Raw genomic sequence first — 26,170 nt, 5'->3', positions numbered from 1 at the left:
GAAAGACGATCATGTCCTTCTGTTTCAAGTTTTGCGTCGGGGATTGCCGTTAATCGTTACTGGTTACGTGAGGCATACGTGGCTACTACTGACGCCATTTAAACTAACAAGCTTGTTGTTGCCCTCGGCCAACGCGAATCAGAGCCGATAACAGCCGTAGATAACAACGGTATAACCATTTACTGTTATCAGCTGCACAGTAACTGCTTGCAGCAGCGACAACAACAACGGCAACAGCACGCGACGTAGAGCAAGAGCAGATAAACGACCACCTGAGTAGAGAGGAGACACAAACACACAGACACGTTGAACACGTTCTTTTCGATGTCTGATATCGCTGCGGAGCGACTGCTGTCTCGGTTACTGCCGCTACTGCTGAACGCGGTCGATGGTTGTGCGGGTGAGTAATGGTGCGGATTCTGAAAGACGTTCATTATTTTTATTATTCTATTATCTTTGTTCGTGAAGTGGTTCCGTTTTCGTGTGTCGCTACTGCTGCTGCTGTTGGTGCTGGTGCTGCGGGTGCCCCATTAGGTTCGTTCTTATTCCGAAAACAGCTTATCTGGATAGGGGTCGATGGTTAGTTTTCTGTCCAGCCCCATATCGTGTAGCATTAGGTGTTCAGCCGTTTTGATTAGTGCAACTACATGTACTAAACGAGCGGAGTGCAATAAAGTAAAGTTTGTTGGGGTTCGTGGACAAAAAAGGCTCATAAACGAAAAAAGTGCCAGGGACAAGAGGTTAAAAAAGGACGCAATGATACCAGTGCCTTGACATAAGGTGCTGTCAGAACGGCATTAACAGATGTGTAAAGCAGAAGGATGGTACTAATTATAGTGCCCGAAAAGAAAGCAAGTCGCAACGTGCAGTGATCCTCAAAAGTATTCTATTCATTCCGCGTAACAATCGACGACAGTATGTGCTGTTAGAAGTCGCTATTCGTGTGTAGATGCGTGTGTGTTTAGATATTTGAGTTGGTTGGGTATTTTTGCCAGCTGCTAGGTTGTACGGAATGTATTATAATTAGCGAACTAAAATAACACTCGAAAATTAATATTGCATGGGATTATCCTGTATTTTCTTTGCTGGTCGCTACTTCATTACTGGAACAAATGGGGAAAGAGAGCGGATATCGAAAATGAAAGTAGAGGATGGTCGCTTTGGTTAGGCGTATCGATTACCGTTACATCCATCGCAGCCGCCGACCGAATACAGGTTAGTGATATTATGGTCGTGCTTGTACTTGGTTATGACATATCGGTAAAAATATAATAAGTCAATTTCACTTTAAAGGGCATAGTTTAATCAGTCGCAATAATAGCAACATCTACAGAACAATGCGAAACATAAGCCAAACGCTGCACCGGTAAAGCGCATACACACCGGGCCTTTAATAGCCTGATACCGAACACATGGTCAGCATCCCTCTCCTAGCCGTTTGGTGGTCGATATTGTGGCGTTATGGGATTTTTCTGGCTGTTGTTGTTTTGAAACACAGCGAATAGTAAGGCACAAGGCTTGAATAGGATTACTGTTCAAAGACGTGACTCACTGTCTCTAAGTGGATGGGCTTAGAGGGAGTGTGATTTTATTATCGATGTTATTTACTCAATAAGAGTTTGCATATTATGTGTGATCTATGCGTATTTCATAGATATATCAAATGCCTAATTATCGATATATATCGTCTATACTGTGAGCGGTTTCCTGTGTGTCATAACCGAATGCCCTCATGGAGCGTTCAAACGGGCATATTGCTAAGAAATTGTAAGACTTCCGTGAGTGCCGATTTGATATTAGTTGTATCTCTGTACTGTGACTTAGCACATGTGACGCTAGTCCGACTGTTGCTCCACGCGGAACGCAGGCGAATGTCAGTAACATCGGCTACTGCTAGAAATATTATAATATGAATTCCATAAAGTACAAGTGAGCGCAGTGAAGGGGGTGTACTGTAACTATTTGCTGCCAGTCTGGAGAGAGAAGTTGCCTCTGCTGAACACCTCAGTCAGCTTGCAGCCACACCTAATAGCCTGTGAGCGCTGATTCTTTGACTAAGGGAAAAAGAAAGATTTCCGCGTTGATTCCGTTTTATATCAGGGTGTACGCCAACGAAGTAGATCCCACGACGGAAACAATGGCTTTTTCTCATAAATATACGACCTGTGCTCCTGCCTGCGTATAACGATAACAACATCGGCACCATTAAACAGGGACATACGCAAAGTGTTTACACTGTTATAATCGCTATGTTGGTAATTTAATAGGTCTTCAGACACGAAGAAAAAAAGAAGGCACGACATGGACTGTGGTCATGTCACCATTTAAAAATGTCCCTTCCAGTTCGCTATGTGGGTAACTGTAGTGTCAATGATATTTAGTTATATTCTCAAAGCACTCGCGGCCATATGGATTCGAGCTAATGCTCGAATATACTTAAAATAATAACGTTTCATTGTTTACTTTATTTGGATGAATCCAGTGTTCACCGTCTTAACGCAACATGTTTCTTTATATGCTTATGCTCTGTAATAGCATTTTTGAAGTTCTCTAACGCCTAACCTAATCATAGGCTGCAGCTATCAATATGTATTTTTTGAACACAGCTAGTTATGTGATCAACAATATACTTAGCTTAGCTAATTTCACGATACCATTAAAAGCCTACTGTAAGTCAAATCGAGACTGCTATCAATACACAACCCAAAATAACGCAACCATTCTCATGACTTTTGATAACAGTAGGTAAAGCATAGAAGTCTAATGAAACATGTTTATTGTTACAGTCTGTTGGTAAACATATAATTGTCTTTAGTGGTAGCAAGAACACCAAACAAAAAAGAATTGCTAATCTTTTGTTCTATTGACTCAAGCTGTGTGTATGACCATGGCAGACTTGGATTAGCGAATGTCTCAGCGCAATATCTGAGTGCGATCTCTTAAGAAACTGATCGATTGTCGTGGTAACTTCCTGTACATTTCAATTTACAGAAACCCTGTTTATTCCCAGAGATCCCTTAGCAGTTAATTTTTTACTTCTTGACTTTCTTCGGCATATCGCAGCAACGAAATGGAAGAATTTTGAAAAATAGTTTTCATTTTTGCCTATGGTTAAGCTAGCGAATGGAATATCTCTTCTTTTTAAAATTGCACTGGCTGTACACTGGCTGAAACAATGTCACCAAATAACTAGATGCACGGGTTATACGTCTGTTCGAATGGAACTAAGATCTCCAACTTGTGGATGGAAAATTGCAAAAGAGGTTTCAAAAATGTGCCTTTGAACAACCAAAAAAAGTGATTTTTTTAAATTTGTGGAGTTTTTTTTTCTTTATTTAGTGTAATGTCAAACATTCTTACGAATTTGTAAATGTCATCCAATCCATAATGATGAACATACATCAAGTAAAGTTGTAAAATAGACCAAATGACTCGCATTTGCATATAATGATGCGAACAAAAAGTGGTAAAGGTCAAACTAACTGATTCTTTATGCACTCGTAAAGTAGGAATCGAAACTATCTAGTTGGAAAACATATGAACGTTGTGTATTCATTATAGCCAATGTGTATCATCTAAGTTCTCCGCTATGTCTTGTTTTTTGTATGAATGTGGCTGATTTTTACAAGAAATCATATTTTTATGCTAATATTACAGAAGTGGGATTTAGTTGAATTAACTTCTAATATGCTTTTGGTGATAGCTATAAAAGGTACTTTTTGAAGAACCAGGCTGTGAAGCAACGTCTTTTAATAGCTTCAGCATTGTTTCAGGAAAACCGGTGTCTCCTATAATGATATCCGCGCACCTAACGTTAGCCATGGTGAAGCGTGGCTTTTTTTCGTACACAATCTATTACTTCTGTAAGTTGCTGAGCCAAGCAGTCATCGTGTATGGAGTAGTGTCATTCTTCTAATAGTGTATCCATCAAACCGCTGAAGAAACACTGCGTAATATTTACACCATGCATGAAACAACTATGTGCTAAAACGCCGAACGGCGCTATAGGACCATTCCCAACAATATAAATTGAACTTAATGTCTGGGTCTTTGTACTTGCTACGTCATGATTTTATTCGTTTCTGTTTTGTGCGTATGTGTGTGCTTACGATCGTTGCATACTTTCCGATTTTCTCTAGGATACAGATGTAACCATCATTTTGTGCTGAGAAAGCGCCCGTTGGGATCATTCGTGACAGAAGAAATTATGTGGACGACTGCTCGAATTCTGCCTGTCTCACGTTGCGAACTTAATCTTGATGTTGTTCTTCGCTGTGGCCAATCGTTTCGATGGAAGCTTATTGAGGACTGGTGGACGTCCACGCTTCGAGGCCGAATCTATCGACTTCGACAATGTGATGAAGGCATCGAATATGAACTATGGGAAGAGAGGTACTTATCGAAGCAATCAAACCGACATGTGGAACCACTGGATACGCCAGAGGAAACGCTCAAGGACTATCTGCAGCTGGGAGTGAGCTTAGCCAAACTATATTCAGAATGGGGTTCCGACCTTCTCTTTGAAGGCGACATACTGCTTGGTGTCCGGACGCTCCGTCAAAACCCGCTCGAATGTCTCATGTCGTTTATCTTATCATCGTGTAATAACATATCACGAATTTCGCAGATGGTCGACAAACTCTGTGCATACGGGCCGCAGTTAGCCACAATTGACGGAATATACTATCACGATTTCCCATCTCTGAAAAATCTAGCCGCTGTCGGCTCTGAGCTGGAACCCCAGCTACGCAAGGCTGGTTTTGGCTATCGAGCTGCTTACGTCACGAAGGCTGTCGACACACTGCGCGAACGTGGAGGTGAGAAGTGGCTGTATGGACTTCGCGAGTCATCGTACGAGGTAGCCCGTGACGAGCTGATGACACTGGCAGGAGTAGGACGCAAGGTGGCAGACTGCGTCTGTCTCATGGCATTGGACAAGCCTATAGCCGTTCCAGTGGATACGCATGTATTCCAAATAGCCCGCCAACACATACCCAGCCTTCAAAATGTTAATAAGTGTTCACCTGTTGTATATCCGCGTATTGTCGAGTGGTTTGTTGCTCGGTTTGGTGACTGGAGCGGCTGGGCTCAAGGGGTCCTGTTTGCAACGCGCGTGCGGCAGAACAGCTTGGGTTCTTTGGGAAAAATGGTGAATGATTCCACAAAAGTTAAGAAGACCTCGAAGCGGAAACGCCAGGGGGCCAAGTAAGGCTCTTGAGGCAAGTGTGCTAAACTTACTGAAGTGGGATAAAGTACGACAACATTTAATCATATTTATCTACTCAATTTCTGCGGTGTATGTTATACGAGCTAGAGGTGTTCCAGAACTTAGCAACATAACTCGCAAGGATAACAATCTGAAAGACTCAAGAGTTTAAATATTGTAAATTACGTCGCGTATGTGTCCGTATGAGTTCGAGTCTGGTATCAAATATACGAAAACTCAGTATTTTTTCAAGGCTAATATCATAGCATACACACTTTATTGAGTCATACGAAAATTTTTACTATTAATAGTAATAGTAATAAGAACGTTGCTAATAGTTATATAATTAGCAAATCCGCAAGTACAAGAACGAGTCGATTTGTATGATTCTTATTATACAGGTATGTGTATAAAAGTGTCCCGATTCACATCACGTAACATAGTTAACGGGTAGTAACCTTGCCTCAAGCAGCAGGAAACCAATCATGCAGGATGAATGGCTATAATGAATAGCTAACTCACTTGAATGGAAGCACTTTTTAAATAATAAATAGAATAAAAAAAATATAATTTTCGAGCCAACGTGACATGTGTCAGACAAACAGACCAGGCTCATGAACACTTGTTAATATTGATAAAAATGTATTTATACATTTATAAAAAAAATACTATTTAAATAGACAAGAAGTTTGTAAAGGGCTAATTGCTTCAGCAATATTTGTAGTGAAAATAATGTTTCCTAGAACATCAAAACTCAACGAAAATGGGTTAAGAGTCGGCAAGTGACAAAGAGAATTATAAAATGTACGCAGCGCTAACTATGCCATAGATTAAAGGTAAAATTCTGTAACTGCCTTTTGATTTGTTTTTATTGATCTAGTGGTAACATTGGTAATAGAAGAGACGACATTGTCGACAATCAAGGGAGAATTCGCAAGCGCCCATTCTACCTGAATCCTTTACGCCAATGAGTTGTCACGACGTTGGCTACTAGGTTGTAAACGTTCACTCTTTAAAGCGAGTGAAATTCAGTTTGTGCTTAGGCCAACCACTTTTTCAATGCCGAGGTATAGAATTAATGTTTGTTCATTAATACTACTAAATATCTACTTTTATTTCTAAGAAACACATCGGTGCTTGCATTTACTCTACGAACGCAAAAGTAAAAAAACTGACAAAGAAAAATCATTATTTAGAGACTATTATACGACTGTGTACATTTAGCTACAGGCAATACAAAGAAAACAAATCCGAATATTCGTCAGTATCCGGCAAGCTTTGAAATTCGTTAGCTGGAAAAGTAAATTAAGTACCTTTTAAATATGAAAGGTGTTCGAACCTAAGTTCACCTAAAGTATAATGCGGAAAATCGATTTTATTATATGATATATATCATAGACTAATAGTTAGAACTAGCTACTAGAAGAGATTACGAGCTAGGGCTCCTGGTGTAGTTTTTGTAGGACCCGTATGTATTAAAATGCAGTTACGAAAACTCTTATCCTTATCTGTTTGCTTTCTCCAACTAACTTTTAAATTCCTTATGGTGCCCCTCTCCCCTAGACATTTTGTCGAAGCACATCAAAAAGAAAAGATAATGTATCGAAGCTAAAAATCGACAAAATTAGACTTGGCTCTAAAAAACGTCCGTCGACTAGCACCCACTGGCATCCACCAATCGGCAGAACCGCAATGCGATTTTGAAATTGATTTAATAAAACAGGAATCATCGCTGCAACGGTCGCTTTAACATTTTGTACGGAGAAGCCATCACTACCTAAACGATTATACGTATTTTTTATAAATTTAACTTTGAACGTCTTTAGGACACACTGCCTATTTGGTATTATGAAAACCTTTTATGGTACATAAGAGTACAACTGAATCGTCAAGCACGAGCGCACATCAGACGTTTATACAATCGCGCATTATTGCAAATTGTACTACCCATTTATCTTGAAAATAAAAGTAAACACACGAAATATATCGTTAAAATACCCGGTCTGAGTATCTTTAAATAAGATAGCTTTATCTAGATTTATTTGTCCCATTTCTGGCGAAATTACGCATGCGATTGGCCTAATCCGTAGATGCTTATGCCGGGCTTTTTGGGAAGGTTCAATAAATTTCGAATAGCTACTATGGCGCTACTATGTTCATCGTTTAATATAGAAATAAATTCTAAAGAAATTTGCTATCTACAGGATGTTTCTGATACTCCTTCATGCTCTGGGTGATTGAACGATATTCAAATGAATAACGATGAAAGTCCTTTTACAAAAACATTCTCTCTGCAGTGATAGACACTGTGCTTTTCGGACACTGTACACCTTTAACACATAAAATTAGGCAACACGTCATTCAAACTCGCTCGTGAAACGGTTGCTGGTTTTGACACTGATGTCTGTACAACGCTGATTTTGCATCGAACATTTTTCTATAGTTGCAATTCAGTTCAAATATGTCCGGTTGAATGAAGTATCATTTATTGTATCTTTGTAACAAAATGGGTTTCCACCTATCCATGCATCGACGCTTTTAAATATTCGGCTTATGACAAGTCGCGCTTTATGTGTAGCTGCATACGCCTCAATGTTAATACCTTCTTAATCCTTCGCTGTCTGTTATCATTAAACGTGATTAACTATGAACAAAGTTTATGCTAAAAATATTTTTGTTTCCTTGCACAATTATCAGAATTATTATTAATTGCTCGGTCTTATAGTTGTAGATTTGACAGTTGAATGATCTGTGTATTCTCGCTATATTAGTATGATCTATTCGTATAGAAACAGTATGGTTTGTGTTTTTCTTATTCTACATCAGTAAATGATACAAAATAGGCTCAGTAGTGTTTTTAGCTCTTTGTGATTCTCCTTGATATTCTTATTATAGTATTATATTATATTATACAAATAGGCTGTAATTAATAAATTACTACCTAATTGTCATTGCATAGTGAAATGCGTTATCTTTTGTTAGGGCGGTCGCCTGCGTACCTAAAAGGCATTAGTCGCTTCATTAACAGTAAAGATAACATTAAATGGGATTGCTTCATGGATCTGCGTTTAGGTAAAATTGAGGGATGTTTGTTCTTGTTGTCTAACCCTTTCTAAGTGGTTCTTAATGGCAGCACACATGTCCACTAAAGTAAGCGGTGCTCTAGGTCGGAATTTGTCGTAGACATACTTGTCCACGTCGCTTTGGAGACCAGCAAATTTGAAAACTCGTGCTTTTTTAGAGACGATATGCTAAAATGCTGAGCTTACTTCGGTTTACTGTAGCACAGCAACGGCTGGCAGAACAGCACGTACCTTCATGGCCGCCGCCGCTTTGTTTCGTATAAGACGAATGTGTACATGAGGAATAGTATAATCAGAAAACAGACCTCTGTGAACATCTATAAGATTGATAAATTTATAATTAGCTGCTCCATAGAAAAAGTGAAACGATACAAAGTAAAGAGGCCAATGGCTCATTTAATATAAGCAACTTTTTCTATTCGTGCAAGTCTTGTTTTGGGCTTAAAACAGCGACCACTGGTCTCTTTCAATCGGAGACTTGGCCGTCTAAACCACTACCTCGGCATATACGGTATAAACGAACGCACTCTCATTTTTGTGAACTCAAAGGGGTCTAGGTATCTATGGACAAGTTCGCGCAGTAGCTTACAAGGCCTATACATAGTTCAGCATTTCTAAGAGCAATAATGTTGGTAACGGTATGTACCTTGCAGGATGGACGAAGACGACGAAGCCTCGTTACATCGCCTTTGGAGTTTGATCATAGTTGGATTGTCAGCAAAAAGTTCCGATTGCCCTGAACAGGTGCGGATCGACTATTGTATATATAACTGTACTCAACATGCGTAAGTAGTGCTCTGAATATTTCCTCCGAATAAGGTTGTTACCTAAGAAATAAATAACAAGGAGTTACTTACGCGGACACTACAGGTCATGGCTTTAGCAGGTGAGGCCAATATAATGGCAGTGACTGAATTTGTACCAGTAAAGCGGCATAAAGTAAATTACACGATGTCCATTCATCTAATCAAGGTAATATTAAAAAGCTATTAATTGTACATTACTGTGAATCGCAACGAAAAGGAAACTCGACTTTATTAAAAAATCTAAACTCGAACTGATTATAATTTTATCTATGTCCGTGTGACGTACTCGATTTACTCTTGTAGAGGTCTCACAAAGCGAAATGCTTTTCTTTATTTTTAGTAATTCAATGTTCAAGTCTATTAGATCTTGAAATAACGTTCTATGCTGCTGATAATATGTGATATTAACTCCTTTTTTGTTTATTCGACTGTTTCTTTATCCTGTATTGTGGGTGTATTTAAGAAACTGAAAGCTGTAAAATCTTAAACATCAAATTCGAACTAAACTTCTTTACATCCATACGCCTGAAGCGTAAAAACATTAGTACGGACACTGTATGTTTACATCGTGATCTAAATATTTTAAAACACAAAATAAGTAGAGGTTATGTAATTGAAGAAATTGTTTTAATTTTAATATTTTTTTTTTGACCATATAGAAGGGTTTAAATCTTGGACATTCAACATTGTAACACTTATTGGTAATTTCTCTTATATTAGGTACACGTATTCAGCTGTAAATTCCTCTCAGCTCATATTAGGGGTTACCTCTCGGATCCATTGTCGTGGAGCAAAGCCGTGTCCATCGCAAGCTATGTGCTCGTCAATCGCCTTCGTACGGAAAAAGATCCAGCGAGCGGTGAGCAGCTCGATTTAGTGTTCGTGTTATAAGTTCACGTATTTCAACCGGCGTAACGATAAAGTCAAAACGTTCGATTATCTTGCATGCTGTCTGCAGTAGTAGACACAAGCAAGCTGCGTTAGCAACGCCGTTATGCATTATGAGACGTTCCATTTCGTAATTTCAGATCCGGTTTGCTGGAAATTACTTGTTATGCTAAAGTTGATCGGAGTAACACATCTTCCATTCAAAGTGGAGCTTTTAGAAGCGATAGAGGGGGTATGGAAATCTCTCATAGAACAAGTGCACTTCGAGGAACATGCGACATGGCAGTCCCCATATCCAGCACTGTAAGGATCTCAAATTTACAGTTATGTTTCTATATTTTAACCTAACATAGTAAGTGTTTGTACAGATTTACAAAATGTATTAAATTTAAAAAGGAATTACCCAAATTGTTTTGGAACTTCTGTCTATAAACTCAGGTGCTTTAATGATCCTATATTTTTTGTTATTAAGTTGCACAAGTGAGTGTTAGACGACTATTGATAAAGATGGGTGAATAAAATTTGATTGATATCCTATTACCTTAAATAGTTTAAATATCCGACCAAGCTCAGTATTCATCCTACATGTGTATAAATGATCAAAAATTGATTTTGATGACTTATGCTTTCTTTTCTGCAGTGTCAAGGCAGACACGTCGTCCCTATCGCCGTTGGTGAATGCGATGTTACCACCGCGCAAGGGTTCGCGAGTCGACAAACCGGCACTGATAGATACACATCATCGACGTCGAAGTATGAATCACAGGAAAAAAAAAGATCCAGAGATCGAAGAGTTCACATTTACCTCAAGTTCCGAAGGCGAACTACCGTCCATAAAGGGCCCACCTTTATCACTGGAAGAACGACGAGCAGATAACCCCGACACATCTAGTGTAGAAAATGATTTAACGGAACACGAAGCCCAGTTGTACAGTACATACTTACCAAAAAAAGATTTTGCCGCTCTGCTTCTCGACGTGCTTGATTGTGTATACCAAACTGAACCACACTTCGGCCGCATTGTGTTCTATGGAACGACTGACAAACATTTTTTACTAATATCCCTCCGTCTGTTGCTAAGGCAAATTCTGATAGAAAAAGGTGATGGTATAGGAATCGATTGGCTTGGAAGCTTGCTGTCTTGTCTCAAAAACCAGCAGGACGCGACGTTCCGTCAGGAGTGTGTTACGGTCCTGCTCACGATTGCGTATCATCTAGTAAGCAATAGTGGTCCAGAATTCAAGTCCAATTTGCTCACTGTCCTAGTGAAAATTAATGAGCTCGAGGATGATCTCTTCGTTATTGAGAAGCACTGCGCTATACTAGCAGAAGTGGCCATATGTTTGAAGCAATTGCGTCTCAAATCTGGTCGTCACTCCGACGTGTTCCATCATACCGACAGCTACGGGGTGCCATTTGGAGCACAAAGTAAACAACATGTCTGTGTCGCCGCGAAAATATGTGAACGCCTAATACGTCTTGTGGCCCGATTTTCACTGGTAGCCTTACATGAGCTTCGACGAGTCGCTTATTGTTGCTGTTATCCACCTGTAGGACCTTTGCTCGAGCTCTTTCAACGAATTTCGGATGGGGAACGACTTTACGTACTCGAAGCTTTGGAAGCGTTCCACCGGCGGACAGGGTCGTGTCGTGTATGCAGTAATCGTTTAAACAGCGTCTCATCGGCGACGTATGCGCGGGTACTGTTTTCGACGCGGTCTCGAGAGCTTGCTAGCCATCTTGCGGTTGTAGCGTCATTAAGCAATGTTGACGCGCGTACAGAACTTTACGAAAAGATTGTGATGTCTGCATTCACGTCCTTCCTAGGACTGGATGATCTTCCGCTAGTATTTCCTTTATTAGGGAGCTTGTTCGATACATTGCCGTCTCTACCCACGGAGTTTTTTGATAAAAAAGAACATGTCGAATTGCTTAGCACGTTTTTGTTCGTGAGTGATCTTGCCTCACGGGTAGTATCGATGAGACTATTTGAGACAATAATTTCGGGTAGTCTTGTGGCTCTAGAGACATTCATGAACATTATTGAAGACGAGATGAACAACTGTCTCAAACAGAAGTCCGACTTAACGATGGAGCCGATTGCAGATCTGTTGGAAACATTTCACAAGGCCAATGTGTTGTGCGTCAAGGAGTACTACATCCGATCGCGTTTCCAGTTCTTGGATACCTCATATCGACTACTTCTTAATTTACTTGCCGATGCAACCACAAACGTGGCTTATCAAATTTGCGATATACTTTTAGCCATGCTCTTATTCCTTTGCCCCCTGCAGCTATGGTCTGATTGCGAACGGCCCCTTGAACGCGCAGAAATCTGCAAGCAGATCTACAACGCTATCCCAAAGGATCGCGACAACTATGCGAAGATCGCCCTTCTCATCACTACAAACATATATAATCGTATCGGTAAAGCGCATACCGACAGCCGTTTTGTTGAAGCGCCTCACGATGCCGCGCACGGATCCGCCAGCACCGATGCTGCACAAAATGGTGGAGAGCCAGAAGGCTATGAAGCAGATCAAGACAGCGATAGCGGCTTGGATGGAATACATAAAATGCCTACAGGACCGCGGCCTGCCGTCCATTTTGAGGTGGCTTCCCTTTGTCTCGATATGGCAGCATTTATCTTAACTGCATCGCCAGTGGCAGCGAACAGTTTCACAGGAAGTTTGCGACATCTCGCAATGATGTGTCTTCAGAGTGATCAACTTTTGAAAATTCTATTGGAAATTGGTACGTAGATGGGAATAGTGTGAGGAGGAAACAACAAGTCAGCCTAACGATTTGTTTACGGCTTTTTTTGGTACTTAGTCATGTTCTGTTAAGTTAGCGAAGTGATACAAAAATTAGTTTGTACACTGGGCTTGATCTGCTGATATCACTATGATATGATGAATCACGTAAGAGTGAGAACTGTGGGAGAGTAAGCCTGTCTTTATATAAAATAGGTGACAGGAATGGCCCCACAATGTAAATCAGCTTATACTATGCTGATTCTATTTATAGAGATATAATAATGATGATATTGCGAATTTGCGCACAGGCTCTACCAGTCGTCTCTGTCGAAGCTACCTAGCGGGCTACCGGAAATTTGGGTCATACTCCGACCAGCTTACGGAGGCGCTGCTGCATCTCGTTCAGATCTTATGCAGGCATTCAATCACTAGTGATGAACTTTTTGATCTTCTGCAGCTTTTTAAAGTTGACAAACCGGCCTATGTAAGTACGAACTGTATTATCTTTCATTCGAAACTCGTTCGTTTAGAAATAGACTGTGATGTATATTAAGAAAATCATATAAAACTAGCAGCTGTGGAACATTTGAGGAGCAACCACTATTCCACGGTGGTCTTTAGTTAAAAAAACTAAAAATCGTGCTTTTATATAAAGCACGTCCGCTTTCAGTTTGTAGATCGAAACGAACGCTGAACTTCCTCTAAGGTAGTAACTTACCACTTTACCAGGAAACACTTCTGAATAATTTAAATCAGTTGCTCTACCAGCCCCAAGGGTCACTTGGATACCCCGATCGAGTGTTAATATTTCGGCCGTTTACGCGTGAGCAACTCGGCCCCCCGGAAAGTTGGTTGGCACAAACCAAACGAACTATGTTAGATGGTGAGGGACCGTGGGCGGAAGCTGGTGCTGCAGCTGCGCTACCATTAGCCACAGTGACCGATTTTGATGGAGTGTCGTTTTCACTTTGGTATGTTATATAGATTCATTTAATTCTAATAATAAATCTAATAATAATTAATAAGTGAAATACCTGATTTTTTACAGTCTTGAGATACTAATGGTTATTCGATTACTTCATAATATGTTTTTCTTGGGCTTTCCAATGTTGTATGATGCTGAGATATTACTGTATTTCATATCTACGATCACTTTAAACGAATGCCCTAGGTTGATCTAGAATCAATTAATATATAATAGAATTAAACATGTATCCTATACTGGCATCTGTCAATCACAATATAGAAACGTTTAGTATTTACAGGTGCCCAAGAATCTAACCATTATAAACCATCGGTGCTGCATCTTGAGTAGGTTTCGTGCTGATACTGTTGGCACAACACATTTGGTGTCGCTAGGAAATCGGCAGGCTCTCCTTGAAGCATGGTTAGAGCAGAGACTCCATGACGGCCAAGGCAAAGGGTTCGCGATGATCCGAATTGTTTTGTCCACTGGGCGTCCTCTGTACGAGCGACTTTGGACAGGCACCTTACCGATGCTGTCCTCGTTACCAAATCAAGGAGGCCTTGGAAACTGGGCCCACATCTACGTAGAGGTAACGCTGCTTATGCAGCAAGCGTGGGTAGATTTTAGATAGAGTCACTCAAGTTACTACTCGTTAGCTTAATCAGGATTATCTATAGAGCAACGGAGTGGCTAACTGTAATATTCCTTGATATAGTACCTTATTGTACTATTGGTAAACGTTTTGTTTCAAATTGTTAATCCTGAATGTTGTAGAAGTTACTTAAAAAAGGATCACATAAAACGCACCTTTGAAAAATCATCCAGTGCAATCCAAAAACCATTATTCAGCAGAAGCTAAACGACTGGTTGCAGATGAGCGGACATAACAAGATCTCGGTATCAACCAACGGACAGAAACGCGAGTTAGAAGGGGTGCCCTATCGAGCCCTCGCAAGCCTTGAAGTAGTGCTTCTGGGCTGTCAAGTTTGCCCTATTCGCATTTCCAGCCTTATGTTATTCAAAGGTATAACTAGTATCTACGTTATCGGTGCTTTCTTAGAAAATTCTTCTTAGTATTTTTAGAAAAATAAAAATAATGTCAATGTGATCCTACTAACGTAAAATGCTTGTTGCGTTGTTTCTTCTTTGAACCTAATTTATAACACAGATGTTCACCTATTGTTAACAGATGAATACTTTGAACGCTTTACAAGTGCCACAACATCTGTAGCCTCTTTGTAGTAAGAAATGTATACAGATTTCTGCTACATCGACAGTTTCAAATTAATACAGACATTTGAAATACAATTGTTAACACTACCATTGTTTCTATTTAACTGGATGTGATTTCTGTGTGTTGACATTGCAAAGGACTTGAGCGAGGCGATCACTCTACGGTGCTTTATCGTCTTGGTCCCTCGTACCAAAGCCTAGTTGAATGTCCTTTGAGTGCACACTCGCGGATTTTTGAACTTCAGGGAAGCCTGCGCACGCTACAGCGACACCTAGCATTAGCTTACCAGCCAACGGACCCACTTCGGTAATATAAGTTTACTAAAGTCAATCTTTTCCATTTATTTCTACTTCGTTCCATTCTACTTGAACATCACATCGTTTCTGATATATTCACAGATTCGTCGCTTATCCACGTCAATCGAAGCTGAGCGTTCAGTCATTTTTTTCATCGACACGTCGATTGCAGCACCTGCCATCAGAACACGATGTCTTCTGCTTCTCAATGGAGCCTTGCGTCGCGCTCGAAGCTTCGCACAATCTTCATGTTGCATTAGCATCTCTCGGAGGCTACAGAGTACTTCTCTTCCTGTTAGCATGGGTGAGCTCGCACGGTTTACTACATTTTGCAGATGGCTAGTCTGCGTCATCGATACAATGACTATTCCGATCAGTAGGTTAAAAGTCCGTTAATTCTTCAATGTATCGGCTAACTATCTACAGGTGGTCGAACGCACGAACCGACAGGATCTTCACTCAGCAGCACTAGAAGTTGTCCTTCAAGCGGCCGAGTCTGGACCCGAGCTGCAAGCGGAATTTCAGCGCGAGGGACTGGGCCTTACGATGCTCGTACTAGAGTATCCTAAATGTCAATTATCTCTCTTGTTACTTAAAGTAATTTTTTTTCAATACACCAGCTCTCCTTGTTAAAAACATATATTGCTGATCATGAAATACACTTTTAAAGTAAACTTAGTGGATTTGCTGTTTTCACTGTTTACCGACTTGTACGACTACTGATGTAATCATAAACTTCCCCATTCAAACATCTTGGAGCAAGAATTCACTTGCTTAATTGATTTCAACGATTTCCGATTGTTTCAGATGTGCCTGACTCACTGTTGTGATGCAACGGGCTTGAAGCTGCACCGCGCAGAGTTACTCTCTGAGCTGCTTTTGCCCTTGTGGCCTCGCTGGAGAGAAGCGGAACGAGCGCAACTGGCTGCATTTCTTGCGCGCTGCACCCGACTGCGAAATCCGCATCACATTGCTAATGTCAATCAGTTGGTTAAAGTGAATGTTCTTGATAGATTGTTGAATATACTTAAGGTGAGCATCTTTGCTACTGTCGGAATAACACTATGAGTAGCCTGCAGAATAGTCAAGCTTACAGCGAGGCGCCGGCGTACGGCACAGCTAATACCTGAAACTTGTAATCCTGTAATCTCTGATTCAAACCCCACAGGACCAAGTATAATCAAGCAAATATTAAATCGACGAAGTTAGTTAATGAAGAAAATAATTTTATTATCTTTATTATCGTCACCATTAAAGTAGTTGTCCGTGTATTTGGTTTAGGAGGAATATGCTTCAGAGCAGTGCAGCCTGAGTATAAACACCGCGGAAGATCTGGTTGAATTGGTATCGTCAATGTTAGCTGTCACTGGATACCAGCATGCACTACTTAGTTCACTCATCGACTTCGTTGTACTTCTGCATGATGCAACCCGAACATACGTCGTTCATACAAGAAATCAACGCGTAGCTTGGGGAGCCCTACCAGGGCGAGCACATCCCTCTTCGATGTCGAAGAACGAAATGGACTTGACTTCAGCCAAGGAGACAGCGTTAGTTGATGGTGCTGATGTCAATGATGATCGTTATGATGGACGTGGGGAAGGAACAAGGTCAGACAGTAATGGCAATTTTCATTTAGACGTCGAGGAAAACAGAAATCTAATAGACGAAAGTGAGCAAGGCATGTCGGCGTCCGTTTCTTCGGCTTGTACGAATAAAGGCCGCAATAATCCAGCTTTGTGCACCTTCATCTGTGGTATCTACAAGGTACGCAGTCTACACATGGGATACCTGTATTAGTCTGCTTTATAGCAACGTTTGTAAGTGGTAGTTTAAATGTTTGAATAGTATTACTGTTCCGCGAACTTCTTTATATATATATATATATATATATATATATATATATATATATATATATATGAGAATGTCCTATATCGAGTAGTTAACGCTTCAGACAATAAAAAGTTGTAGATACTTTCTAGGTTTTGGCCATTATATGACCCATTGACTATTTCTATTTCTATTATAAGGCATAAGATATATAACAGATTAAAACATGCTAACTCTCGTATGTTTTTACAGGTTTTTTGCGCGGTTCTTCAACAGCAGGGTGGGACTGTTGCAACATTGCGACCTGAACTTCTTGTCGTACTTGCCAACGAGCCACAGCACGAGCTTCGCGTGGCTGTGAGTCAGACAGATACCCATTCGTCTTTATCGATAATAACTATAACAATACTAAGAACAAAAAGTTGACAACGATTTTACCGATCTTGTAGCTTGTCTCACAGGGACTTAGTATAGTTCGTCAGGAATCGAAGTAGCTTTTTTCATAATCTTGTCCCTTGCTGTACACTGATGCAGGTCGTTAATTGTCTAGCCAAATTTCTGCGAGTGGATCGCGAATCGCAAAAGACGTCATTTGCGTCTACGAAGAACTCAAATCATGCATCGACTTGCATTTTCGGCTTTCAACTGCTGGCAAATCAGCTCTCACAATTCGAATGTTGTGAGGAGCTCCTTCTCGCAGTGCTTCAGCTGGCATCAGGACGACAGATTTTGCGACTTGAACAAATGGACAACTTTCAGCAATTGCCCCTTGGTCCATCGTTTGCCGTGTGGCCGGAAGCATCTGTTGTGCTTCTAGCATGCATTAATCGCTGCACCTCGGCTGATCTGGCAGCGAAGTATGTTTCGACATTAGCCCAGGTAGGCTACTCGATTTCGACTTTAACTGTATACATGAAGTGTAAACTAGTTTGAAGTTGTCGACATGTGCGTGGTCCTTGCCCACCGAGATTACGAACCGTATGGATGAACCCCTTTTTTCAGCATTTTTAATCCAATTGAACTTAAAAATTGGGCAATTTTCTCCCGTTCAAGAATAACAAACTCCATATTTTTAGGCTTGTACTTCGTCTTACTAAAGCGTTCCAATATGGCTAATTTGAAATACGAATTTTTTTACAGGTAGTCTCCGGCTGCCCACCGATTGCTAGAAGTCTTGCTTATTACAATATAGTCGAACAGGTGTGTGAACTATTGCCTTATCTAACAGGAGCGCTGTCACAGTCTCTATATGCGCTTGTTCGCGTCATCGTTGCACTGCAAACCGCTCAACCAACCGAAAGTCGGGCTGCCGCTGCAAGTACTCAACTTGCTGTACAATTCTACATGCGTTTATATGCACACTATGTGAAGAATGATCCAAGTAGGTGACTCTAAGCGAAAATTCACTTGAATAGCATCAACCTTTATATTGGCGTGATGCGAATTAGGCATAGAGGTACATTTACTCAAAGTGAAAAATATCTTCATACACACATATTGGGCAAGTCAGAGAATTTGTATGCAAGTAAAACGGATTTGTCCTTCCCTATAAATCATATTCGAACCAGGGCCGCACTTACGGGTGGACCTGTTTACGGAATACCTATAATACGCTTCACAAAACGCGGGCGTGCTCAAATACAGGCTTATGAAATGCAATATTGCTCTAGTAATTTCTAGACATTTTTCTTGAAACACTACAACTTTTCCCACATAATACTACAGTGGATTCCTCAATAATATCGATTTCTGTTTTAGCTTCTACGAGCATAAAATACATACCTCGGCTCTACGCAGGTGCGTTGCACGGTTTTAGCGATGCACTCAAACACAATATCTTGATGCACATCACAGTTCCTGCGCTATTGGAAGAGAAGCCGGAAAACACTCTCAATAACTGGGATTATTCCCATGAATCCGAGGACATAGTTACAAATCGTCCTAACAGCAACACATGCATACGATTCCCCATTGGGCTAGCAGTTCAACGAGGTTAGTATTTGAACAACAGTTCCCTGCCTTGTTTTTTCGTTGACTTGTTTCGTCAAATTTGCTCATTCTTTATGAGCGCCGGATAGTCTCATGGGTGAGCTTAAGTAGATTGTGACCCTAGCTTATCATATACAAACGCCTTAAGCTAACATTGTTTAATGCCCCCTGTAGTTGTATGCGATAGGTTACGCAGCATGACCATTATATGTATATATAATGGTCATGCTGCGTAAATCTATATAATATATAATAGCATATATATATAAACTGAGGGAAAAATAATAATCATTTATTTTTGCCTTGTTTGGACAACGGTCATCTATGTGGCGTAGATTTGAATACGGCCGAAGGAAGTCGACTATCAGGAGCTCTGGGGACGTTGACAGGAAGACGCGGGCGTTGCTCTCCTCAGGTTCTGGAACGGCAACTTCTGCTACTTGTTGAACTGTTGCAGTTTTCACGACCATCAGTTCTACTCTGTACCGAAGGATTCGCTTGTTTAGGCGACGTACTACATGTGCTCGCTATGGCATGTCTGCAGGACGATCATCCAAGTTTATCAAAAACTGCAGTGTATCAAGTATGTGAAAAACCTTTCGTTTGCACCTTTTTATGGATGGTTTATGGTTTTTTCCACTGTGTGCTTATGACGCTTCAGTCATTCACAGCTTCGTTCCAATGATGTCCTTCACCATGCCAAAGAGGTTAACTGAGTGAGCTATATTTCAACGCCAGAGTTCAAATAAATTTTGACTTGATTTACTTGAAATGTCATTACCATTAATTGGTGCTGTTACTATTACAGCTATCGAACTTGGCCCTAGCACTCTTGCGGCCCACACTGGACATTTCTTGTCGTTTACGTAGTGCAGATCTTCTAGGTCGCATACCGAACCTTTGCGCCCTTTTTCCATTGTTCGCTGCAAATAAGTTGGAACTGTTGGCTGCGTTTGTCGTCGAACTTTCCGAGGGCTCCGAAGGGGATCAGAGAACTAAGATTTTGCTCAACTCAATCGCTGATAGCCTAGCCCCTGACAGTGGACCATTCCGCTGCGAGATGGTGAGTATGTGTAAACAAGGTATGAAATATCTTCTTCGCATCATTTTATTTTTTGTCGATGAATTTTGTCGACGAAAAGTTGGTTGAAATATATTGGGCCATACATATGTTTTGACTGATAGCGTAACGTATAATCTATGCCTTCGAATCGAATCACTTCTATCACAAAGATTTGCGTACCAAAGGCCGTAAATAAGCTAGCGAGGACAATTTCTAATAATGGTAATAATAATGACCGTCATGGTTATTATTATTAAAAAGCAATGACATCAGTATTGTCAGTAACTTCAAGTGCTCTGTCTTGAAATTCGAATGAACTCATTCTAGTGTGACAATTTTGTTTTGTGTTATAGAAACGACAGAAGTGGCTTGCGCAGTTCGAAGAGGATCGGGCCTCGTTCCTGGACACACAGGCCACGGCGGCGCTGGGTGCTTCCCAGCTTGCCGCGTCTCGAGTGAACCTGGAACAGCAACACGTAACCGACGCTGCGATGCGGGTTACAAGGACGATCGTCGACTATCAAAACTATGTCCGCAAGGCCTTTCTAAGTGCATACAAAGGTCGCAAATGTGTCGAATATGAACTTCGCCTCAAATGGAAGGGGATTGCACAGCGGCTTACCCATGAAAGGTATTTACCACAAAAAAAAATTTAAAGGTGTTTTTTTTTATTAATAATTACTACTAACGTTCCTTTCCAATTACCACGGTATTACCTATGGGCTTGCGATTTGGCCACGCGATACAAAATCGAGTTCACAATGTGAATACAAACCACGCTAGTTCAGCCTGTATCTTGTGTTTTCTGTGGTATTATATCTCTAGTGGACTTCACTTCTCATGTTATAGGGTTTTCTTTTAAGGATAAACATTCATAACATCTTGTTCATGTCTTGATTTGCAGGGCCGTATGGCACATGCCAGAGTTCGTGCCAGCCTCGTGGGAGCTTGATCCAACCGAAGGTCCATGGCGTATGCGTAAACGCCTCAGACGCGCCCATCTCGACCTGGAACCACGTTTTTGGATTAACGGCGGCACGGCCCAAACTAAATTTTCTCCACCGCTTGCATTTCTCTACTGCCAGCATGCGGCCCAACGGGAAAAATGGCTCCATTCGTTCGAACAGATTCTCAGTGTTCATTCGTGTTCAATGATCACTGCGAGTGTTGAAACGAGTGGTGAGGTTCTGGTTGGCTTAGAAAGCGTGCGCTTTGTCCCCGAAGATAAACAGGTCGGCGCGTTGAGTTGGGCCTTTTCAACAATAACCGAGCTGATGCCGCGACGCTATGAGCATGCTGATGTAGCTGTTGAGATGTTCCTCAATTCAGGATTAACGTGTCTTCTTGTCTTTAAAAATCGCGCACATCGCCAAGACTTCTATGATAAGCTCACACTGAACTGTGATAAACTGCAGAAGCCTGAAGCTCTACAGGCGGTTACAGCCCGCTGGCAAAGACGTCTGATTACAAATTTTGAGTACTTAACATACCTCAACAAAATGGCTGGCCGCAGTTTCAATAATCTGATGCAATACCCTGTATTTCCGTTCGTATTGTCACAGTATGACGAAGACGAGCTTGACCTTAGTGACGCGAAGAACTTCCGCGTATTGGACAAACCGATTGCTGTTCAGGACAAATCCCGTGAACCTCACTACGTCGATGTATTCAGGCAGAGCCAAGAGAACATCACAAATCTGTCTGTGGTATCAGGCCCTTTCCATTATGGGTCTCATTATTCTAACTCGGGCATTGTACTGCATTTCCTAGTGCGCATGCCGCCGTTTACGCAGGCATTTCTCAGTTATCAAGATGATAATTTCGATATTCCCGATCGTACATTTCACTCAATGGAAACAACGTGGAGACTCGCTTCACGCGATAGTCCAACTGATGTCAAGGAACTAATTCCAGAGTTCTTCTACTTTCCCGAGTTTCTTCGAAACATCTTCAAATTCGATTTTGGCAGTCGACAAAATGGCGAACAAGTCAACGATGTACGGCTCCCGCCCTGGTGTGAGAATGATGCGCGTCTCTTCAATTTGATTAATTTAGCAGCCCTTGAAAGTGAGACGGTTACTGAACGACTTAACCTTTGGATTGATCTGGTGTTTGGCTACAAACAGCAGGGCCGAGCAGCGGTAGACGCACTAAACGTGTTCCATCCGGCAACATATGCACACAATGCTCCGCCAACTGATCAAATGGATTCAATCGCACTCAAGGCATATCGGGCCATGATTAAAACGTATGGTCAAATGCCAATTCAGTTATTCACGCAGGCGCATCCGAACGTCAATTTTAGTACAGTAGCTAGCACGCCGTCGAAAACTGTCGGACAGGTAAACGAAATTATGCGCTATACGCGCCTAAGATCTGATATCTCCTCTACGATCTGAAGTCAATGTTCATCTTCCTAATCGATAGTCGACCATTGTTCATCTAGTCTTATTTTGGTGTACCTGATCTGTAGCCACTGAGTGCCGCAAAACATATGATGTTCATTTCTATTGCAGCGCGTGTTGCCAACAGTGATCGGGGTCCGATGGGGTGTATTAGCCGGAAGTCCCGATGAAGCAAACCCACCGGAGTGTATTTGGTCCAAAGCATTTGGTCCACCCGGTTTCGGACGACTGCGGCCGCTAGACGTCCAGCGAATCGTTGGGGTATCAAATCAAGCAGAGCTTTTCGGTGGCCATGACTCGCCAGCAGCACTGCTCAGTTGGTGCTACTGCGATGCAGTACTGCGGCTAAAAACACGCAAGGACCTGGTGCCCCAACCCCTTCTTGATGCCGCATACGATCCCGTACGTATTACGATAACATTGAAAGTTATCACACGTGTTTTTACCACGCTTGGATTACGGGACAACGTTCTTGCTTGCTTGATCTTGGAATTCGAGAATATCGTCTCACAAGCTCGACTAGATTTTGTGTTTGTTTTTTTCCACGATTGTTCTTTCACTTTTATTTGTTTGTTTTATGCAGGTGTCATTCGTCTGCTGTTCCACTAACCGACCAGAGCTCTTTATTGGTCATAGCTCAGGCCGAATTGGAGTGTTTCGATTGCGGGTGACACCTTCGATCAGTGCCGTCCACCTAGATGATTTGATTGGCCACAAGGACATTGTGTTGCATGTCGATGTCTGCCCCGAATTCTTCATCGTTGCTTCGTCATCTAACGACGGGTCGTGTATACTCTGGGACCTGAACAGTCTCAAGTATGTTCGGACTGTGCTGCAGATTGGTGAGCCGCTTACATTGGCCAGGGTTAGCCCTACTCTTGGAGACGTAGCTATCGCCCAGGATGTTACCAGTAAGTTCCTGGAAAACAGTTGATATATGTACGAAGTTATGCAGGCAGCTCAAATTCAGTGAGTTCTCCTTAAGTGAACCCGATTCAAATGGGTTGGGTTTATTCGAAAAGACATCTAGATCGCAAGATTAACAGGCATGTCGCTTTAAGAAAATTTCGCTTACAGTAACACGCCTCGCTATAACCTGAATGGGGTTACAAGTACACTTTCAAATATGTTAAGACCTCCAATTTCCGATTTCGGTGACTTCAGACGGTGGCAGCAAATTACATCTGTACACAATCAACGGCGTGTTTGTGGCACAGCTGGAGTGTTTGTCTCGAGTCACTTCTTTGGCATATTCATCGGCACCTGAAGGTGCTAACGTCAATTTGCTGCTGGCCGGGCACGCCGACGGTTCTCTGCGACTATTTTCTTCCTGGAATCTGGCTCCTGTTCGAGAACTAAACCCACGAATGCGCAGCCCCGTTGCCGACGCCGTCTTCTCAATCTGTAACCAGTTCATTTTTGCTGCCGATCAGTCTGGACAAGTATGCGCCTGGGCGGGCGCTGCCCATAAATCTGGGACCGTTGCGCCACCGAAATTTCTCCAGGAAAAGCTCTAGCTATGACCATCTATCTATATGACGTTAATAATTAATTAAATCTCTATGACGTTAATAATTTTTTTTTGATAACACGTTTATTGATTAATCAAGTGTACTCATTAAGTCGAAAGCCGCCAACGTTGAAGACTAGCGCTCATGCTTGCCTCAATTAATGTGAAATGGGTCAGTTGAAAACATCAATTTACGCATGCATCGCAAAGCTTTACTACCTAGATTATCGGTTACCGTCTATTGAAATGATCGAAGGAAAGTAAAATACAGCAGATAATGTTTTGTAACATGCGTATTATATTTTATTCAAGAACAACTGCGATGTCCCTTGCGAACTCACTCATTTCACAGGAGGCATCAGAGATATACACACCATTGAAACCTCTATATATGTATATATATGGGGAGAGAGAAAGATATTTAAAACAACAAAAATCTGATTGGGAAAGTAATATATATATATATATATATATATATATATATATATAACTTTCCCCACCAGGTTTTTGTCAGGCCAGATTCACAGGATATATATATATATATCCTGTGAATCTGGCTAAGGTGTAGATTTTAATTTCGCTGGGTGTGATATATTGATAATGAGTGATAATGATTTTCTTTTTTAATCATCTTCTTTGGGGTGGTCAATTGACAATCGGTTGTACATCTGTGAGTGTGCATGTGTCTCGGCCTGCACGAAAGCCACAGGCTGCATGCCCTGAGTGCAGAATCTATACTCAATGCTTGCTACCTTATATGCAATAACAAAACACCGTATACTAGTTGAATAAGATATAAAAAAGATCTGAATACAGTTTTTCCATCGTTATATTTTGAATAACTTAATTGTAATAAAATGACGGACAGAAATCATTTAGCTTTTTATAAAGGCTTAAAGTGAGAATATCGCGCTCCAAGGCTAAAACTTTTATGTATCGTAGGTTTCATTCTCTCTGGGATCAGCACGGAGTGTATACATTTTTTTTTTTTTTTTTTTATAATACTTGATATCTTAGAATCATTACAGTACGTTACAGTAGTGTGTTAAAGCAGCTATTACCATTTTTACCAGTTACGCGATTACAGTGGACCAATCAACCACAAGATTGTTTTCTACAAGTATCGCCTAACAGTGATAGTGCTTGTACTATTTTTGTTTGGAGTTACACGTCAAAAGATAAATTAAGAAAAGAAGAACTATACACAAAATCATCATATGTCGAAGTACACATTCGCAAAACAGAATGATCGACTCAAGAAAATCTAGCAAAACACTGGCTTTTTCGTTTCCCCGTCTTTTCTATAAAACTGATTATAAAGATAAAAAAAAAATATTATATATATATATATCAAGGAACTGTGAATCACTGCTATTTTAATATAGTCACATGATCGTGACCACACAGCAGAAGACAAATTTGTATATTCAATTATACTTGTCAGTTCTTCGTTCGTCTTTATCCTACATCTTTCCTTAACAGTAGCTAAATTTTGTTTGGTAAATATTTCAATTTAGATCAAGTTTTAAACCGTTAAAATAATACTTATATTTTGTAGAAAGCATCGTTGCGTTATTCCAGCGATAGTGTCAACCATATTCTAAAAAAGTACAGCTGATGTCTGTCACATTAAATAAAAATCGCCGCGTAGTATATATGCTCCGTTTTGCGTGTACTCATGTCAGAAACAACCCAGTCTCACATATTGCAGTATTCCTCTTATTAAGTTTGACAATCGTCGTTATTGGTCGAAACACTCATCGTAAGATAGTGCCACGCCAATGGATTAGAAGGGCGTTTAAAAAAGTAGCCAAAATGTAGAGCTCTTAATATGTGTGATTTAAAGTATATGTAATTTCTAATTTCTACATAGTACACAAAAAACTAAACTCGAAATAAATAGAAATTTTACGTACCGACTACGCAAAGTAATCAAGTTATTATGTTAGTAGATTTAATGTTTATTCTTGTTACCTGTGTATCACCGTTGTGGCCGCCTTTATATGAAATCAGTTCATTCGATGGCTCTTTGTCTTATCTTTGAAAACATATACGCCGAAACAATATCGTGTCATGAACGCACTGCACAAATAAATAGAAATATGCTGATGAACTGCTTTACCAGTCCTTACTTCAG

General features: G+C 40.9%; 2 protein-coding genes across 10 annotated transcripts; both read left to right on the top strand.

Moving 5' to 3' along the window:
* Positions 1 to 264: 264 nt before the first annotated feature.
* On the top strand, positions 265 to 6,061 carry Ogg1 (8-oxoguanine DNA glycosylase). Of its 8 annotated transcripts, none has more exons than XM_086993001.1 (3): positions 1,511 to 1,767; positions 3,774 to 3,863; positions 4,140 to 6,061. In XM_086993001.1, exon 3 carries the CDS (start codon positions 4,208 to 4,210, stop codon positions 5,207 to 5,209), a length of 1,002 nt encoding a protein of 333 aa, XP_086849127.1. In that variant the 5' UTR covers positions 1,511 to 1,767; positions 3,774 to 3,863; positions 4,140 to 4,207; the 3' UTR covers positions 5,210 to 6,061. The 8 variants fall into 8 exon arrangements, with proteins under 8 accessions (XP_086849126.1, XP_086849127.1, XP_022666085.1 ...); XM_022810350.2 differs by having other exon boundaries at positions 1,511 to 1,778; XM_086993003.1 differs by lacking the exon at positions 1,511 to 1,767 and adding an exon at positions 1,855 to 1,873.
* Positions 488 to 26,146, top strand: mv (lysosomal-trafficking regulator mauve). 2 transcript variants are annotated; one of them, XM_086992960.1, is made up of 26 exons: positions 488 to 534; positions 1,123 to 1,215; positions 8,943 to 9,033; positions 9,816 to 9,954; positions 10,124 to 10,286; positions 10,624 to 12,737; positions 13,048 to 13,223; positions 13,469 to 13,710; positions 14,055 to 14,295; positions 14,580 to 14,730; positions 15,078 to 15,246; positions 15,339 to 15,540; positions 15,663 to 15,833; positions 16,044 to 16,268; positions 16,518 to 17,003; positions 17,319 to 17,423; positions 17,601 to 17,945; positions 18,207 to 18,447; positions 18,825 to 19,058; positions 19,391 to 19,638; positions 19,864 to 20,118; positions 20,472 to 20,749; positions 21,023 to 22,460; positions 22,635 to 22,925; positions 23,107 to 23,434; positions 23,688 to 26,146. In XM_086992960.1, exons 3-26 carry the CDS (start codon positions 8,944 to 8,946, stop codon positions 24,038 to 24,040), a joined length of 8,685 nt encoding a protein of 2,894 aa, XP_086849086.1. In that variant the 5' UTR covers positions 488 to 534; positions 1,123 to 1,215; position 8,943; the 3' UTR covers positions 24,041 to 26,146. The 2 variants fall into 2 exon arrangements, with proteins under 2 accessions (XP_086849086.1, XP_022666066.1); XM_022810331.2 differs by lacking the exon at positions 488 to 534 and adding an exon at positions 600 to 915.
* The last annotated feature ends 24 nt before the right edge of the window (positions 26,147 to 26,170 follow it).

Source organism: Varroa destructor, unplaced genomic scaffold (genome assembly GCF_002443255.2).
Source record: "Varroa destructor unplaced genomic scaffold, Vdes_3.0 BEIS01000006.1, whole genome shotgun sequence".
Taxonomy (NCBI): domain Eukaryota; kingdom Metazoa; phylum Arthropoda; class Arachnida; order Mesostigmata; family Varroidae; genus Varroa; species Varroa destructor.
The sequence above is the reverse complement of the archived record's forward strand: the minus strand, read 5'-3'. Positions and strand labels throughout refer to the sequence as shown.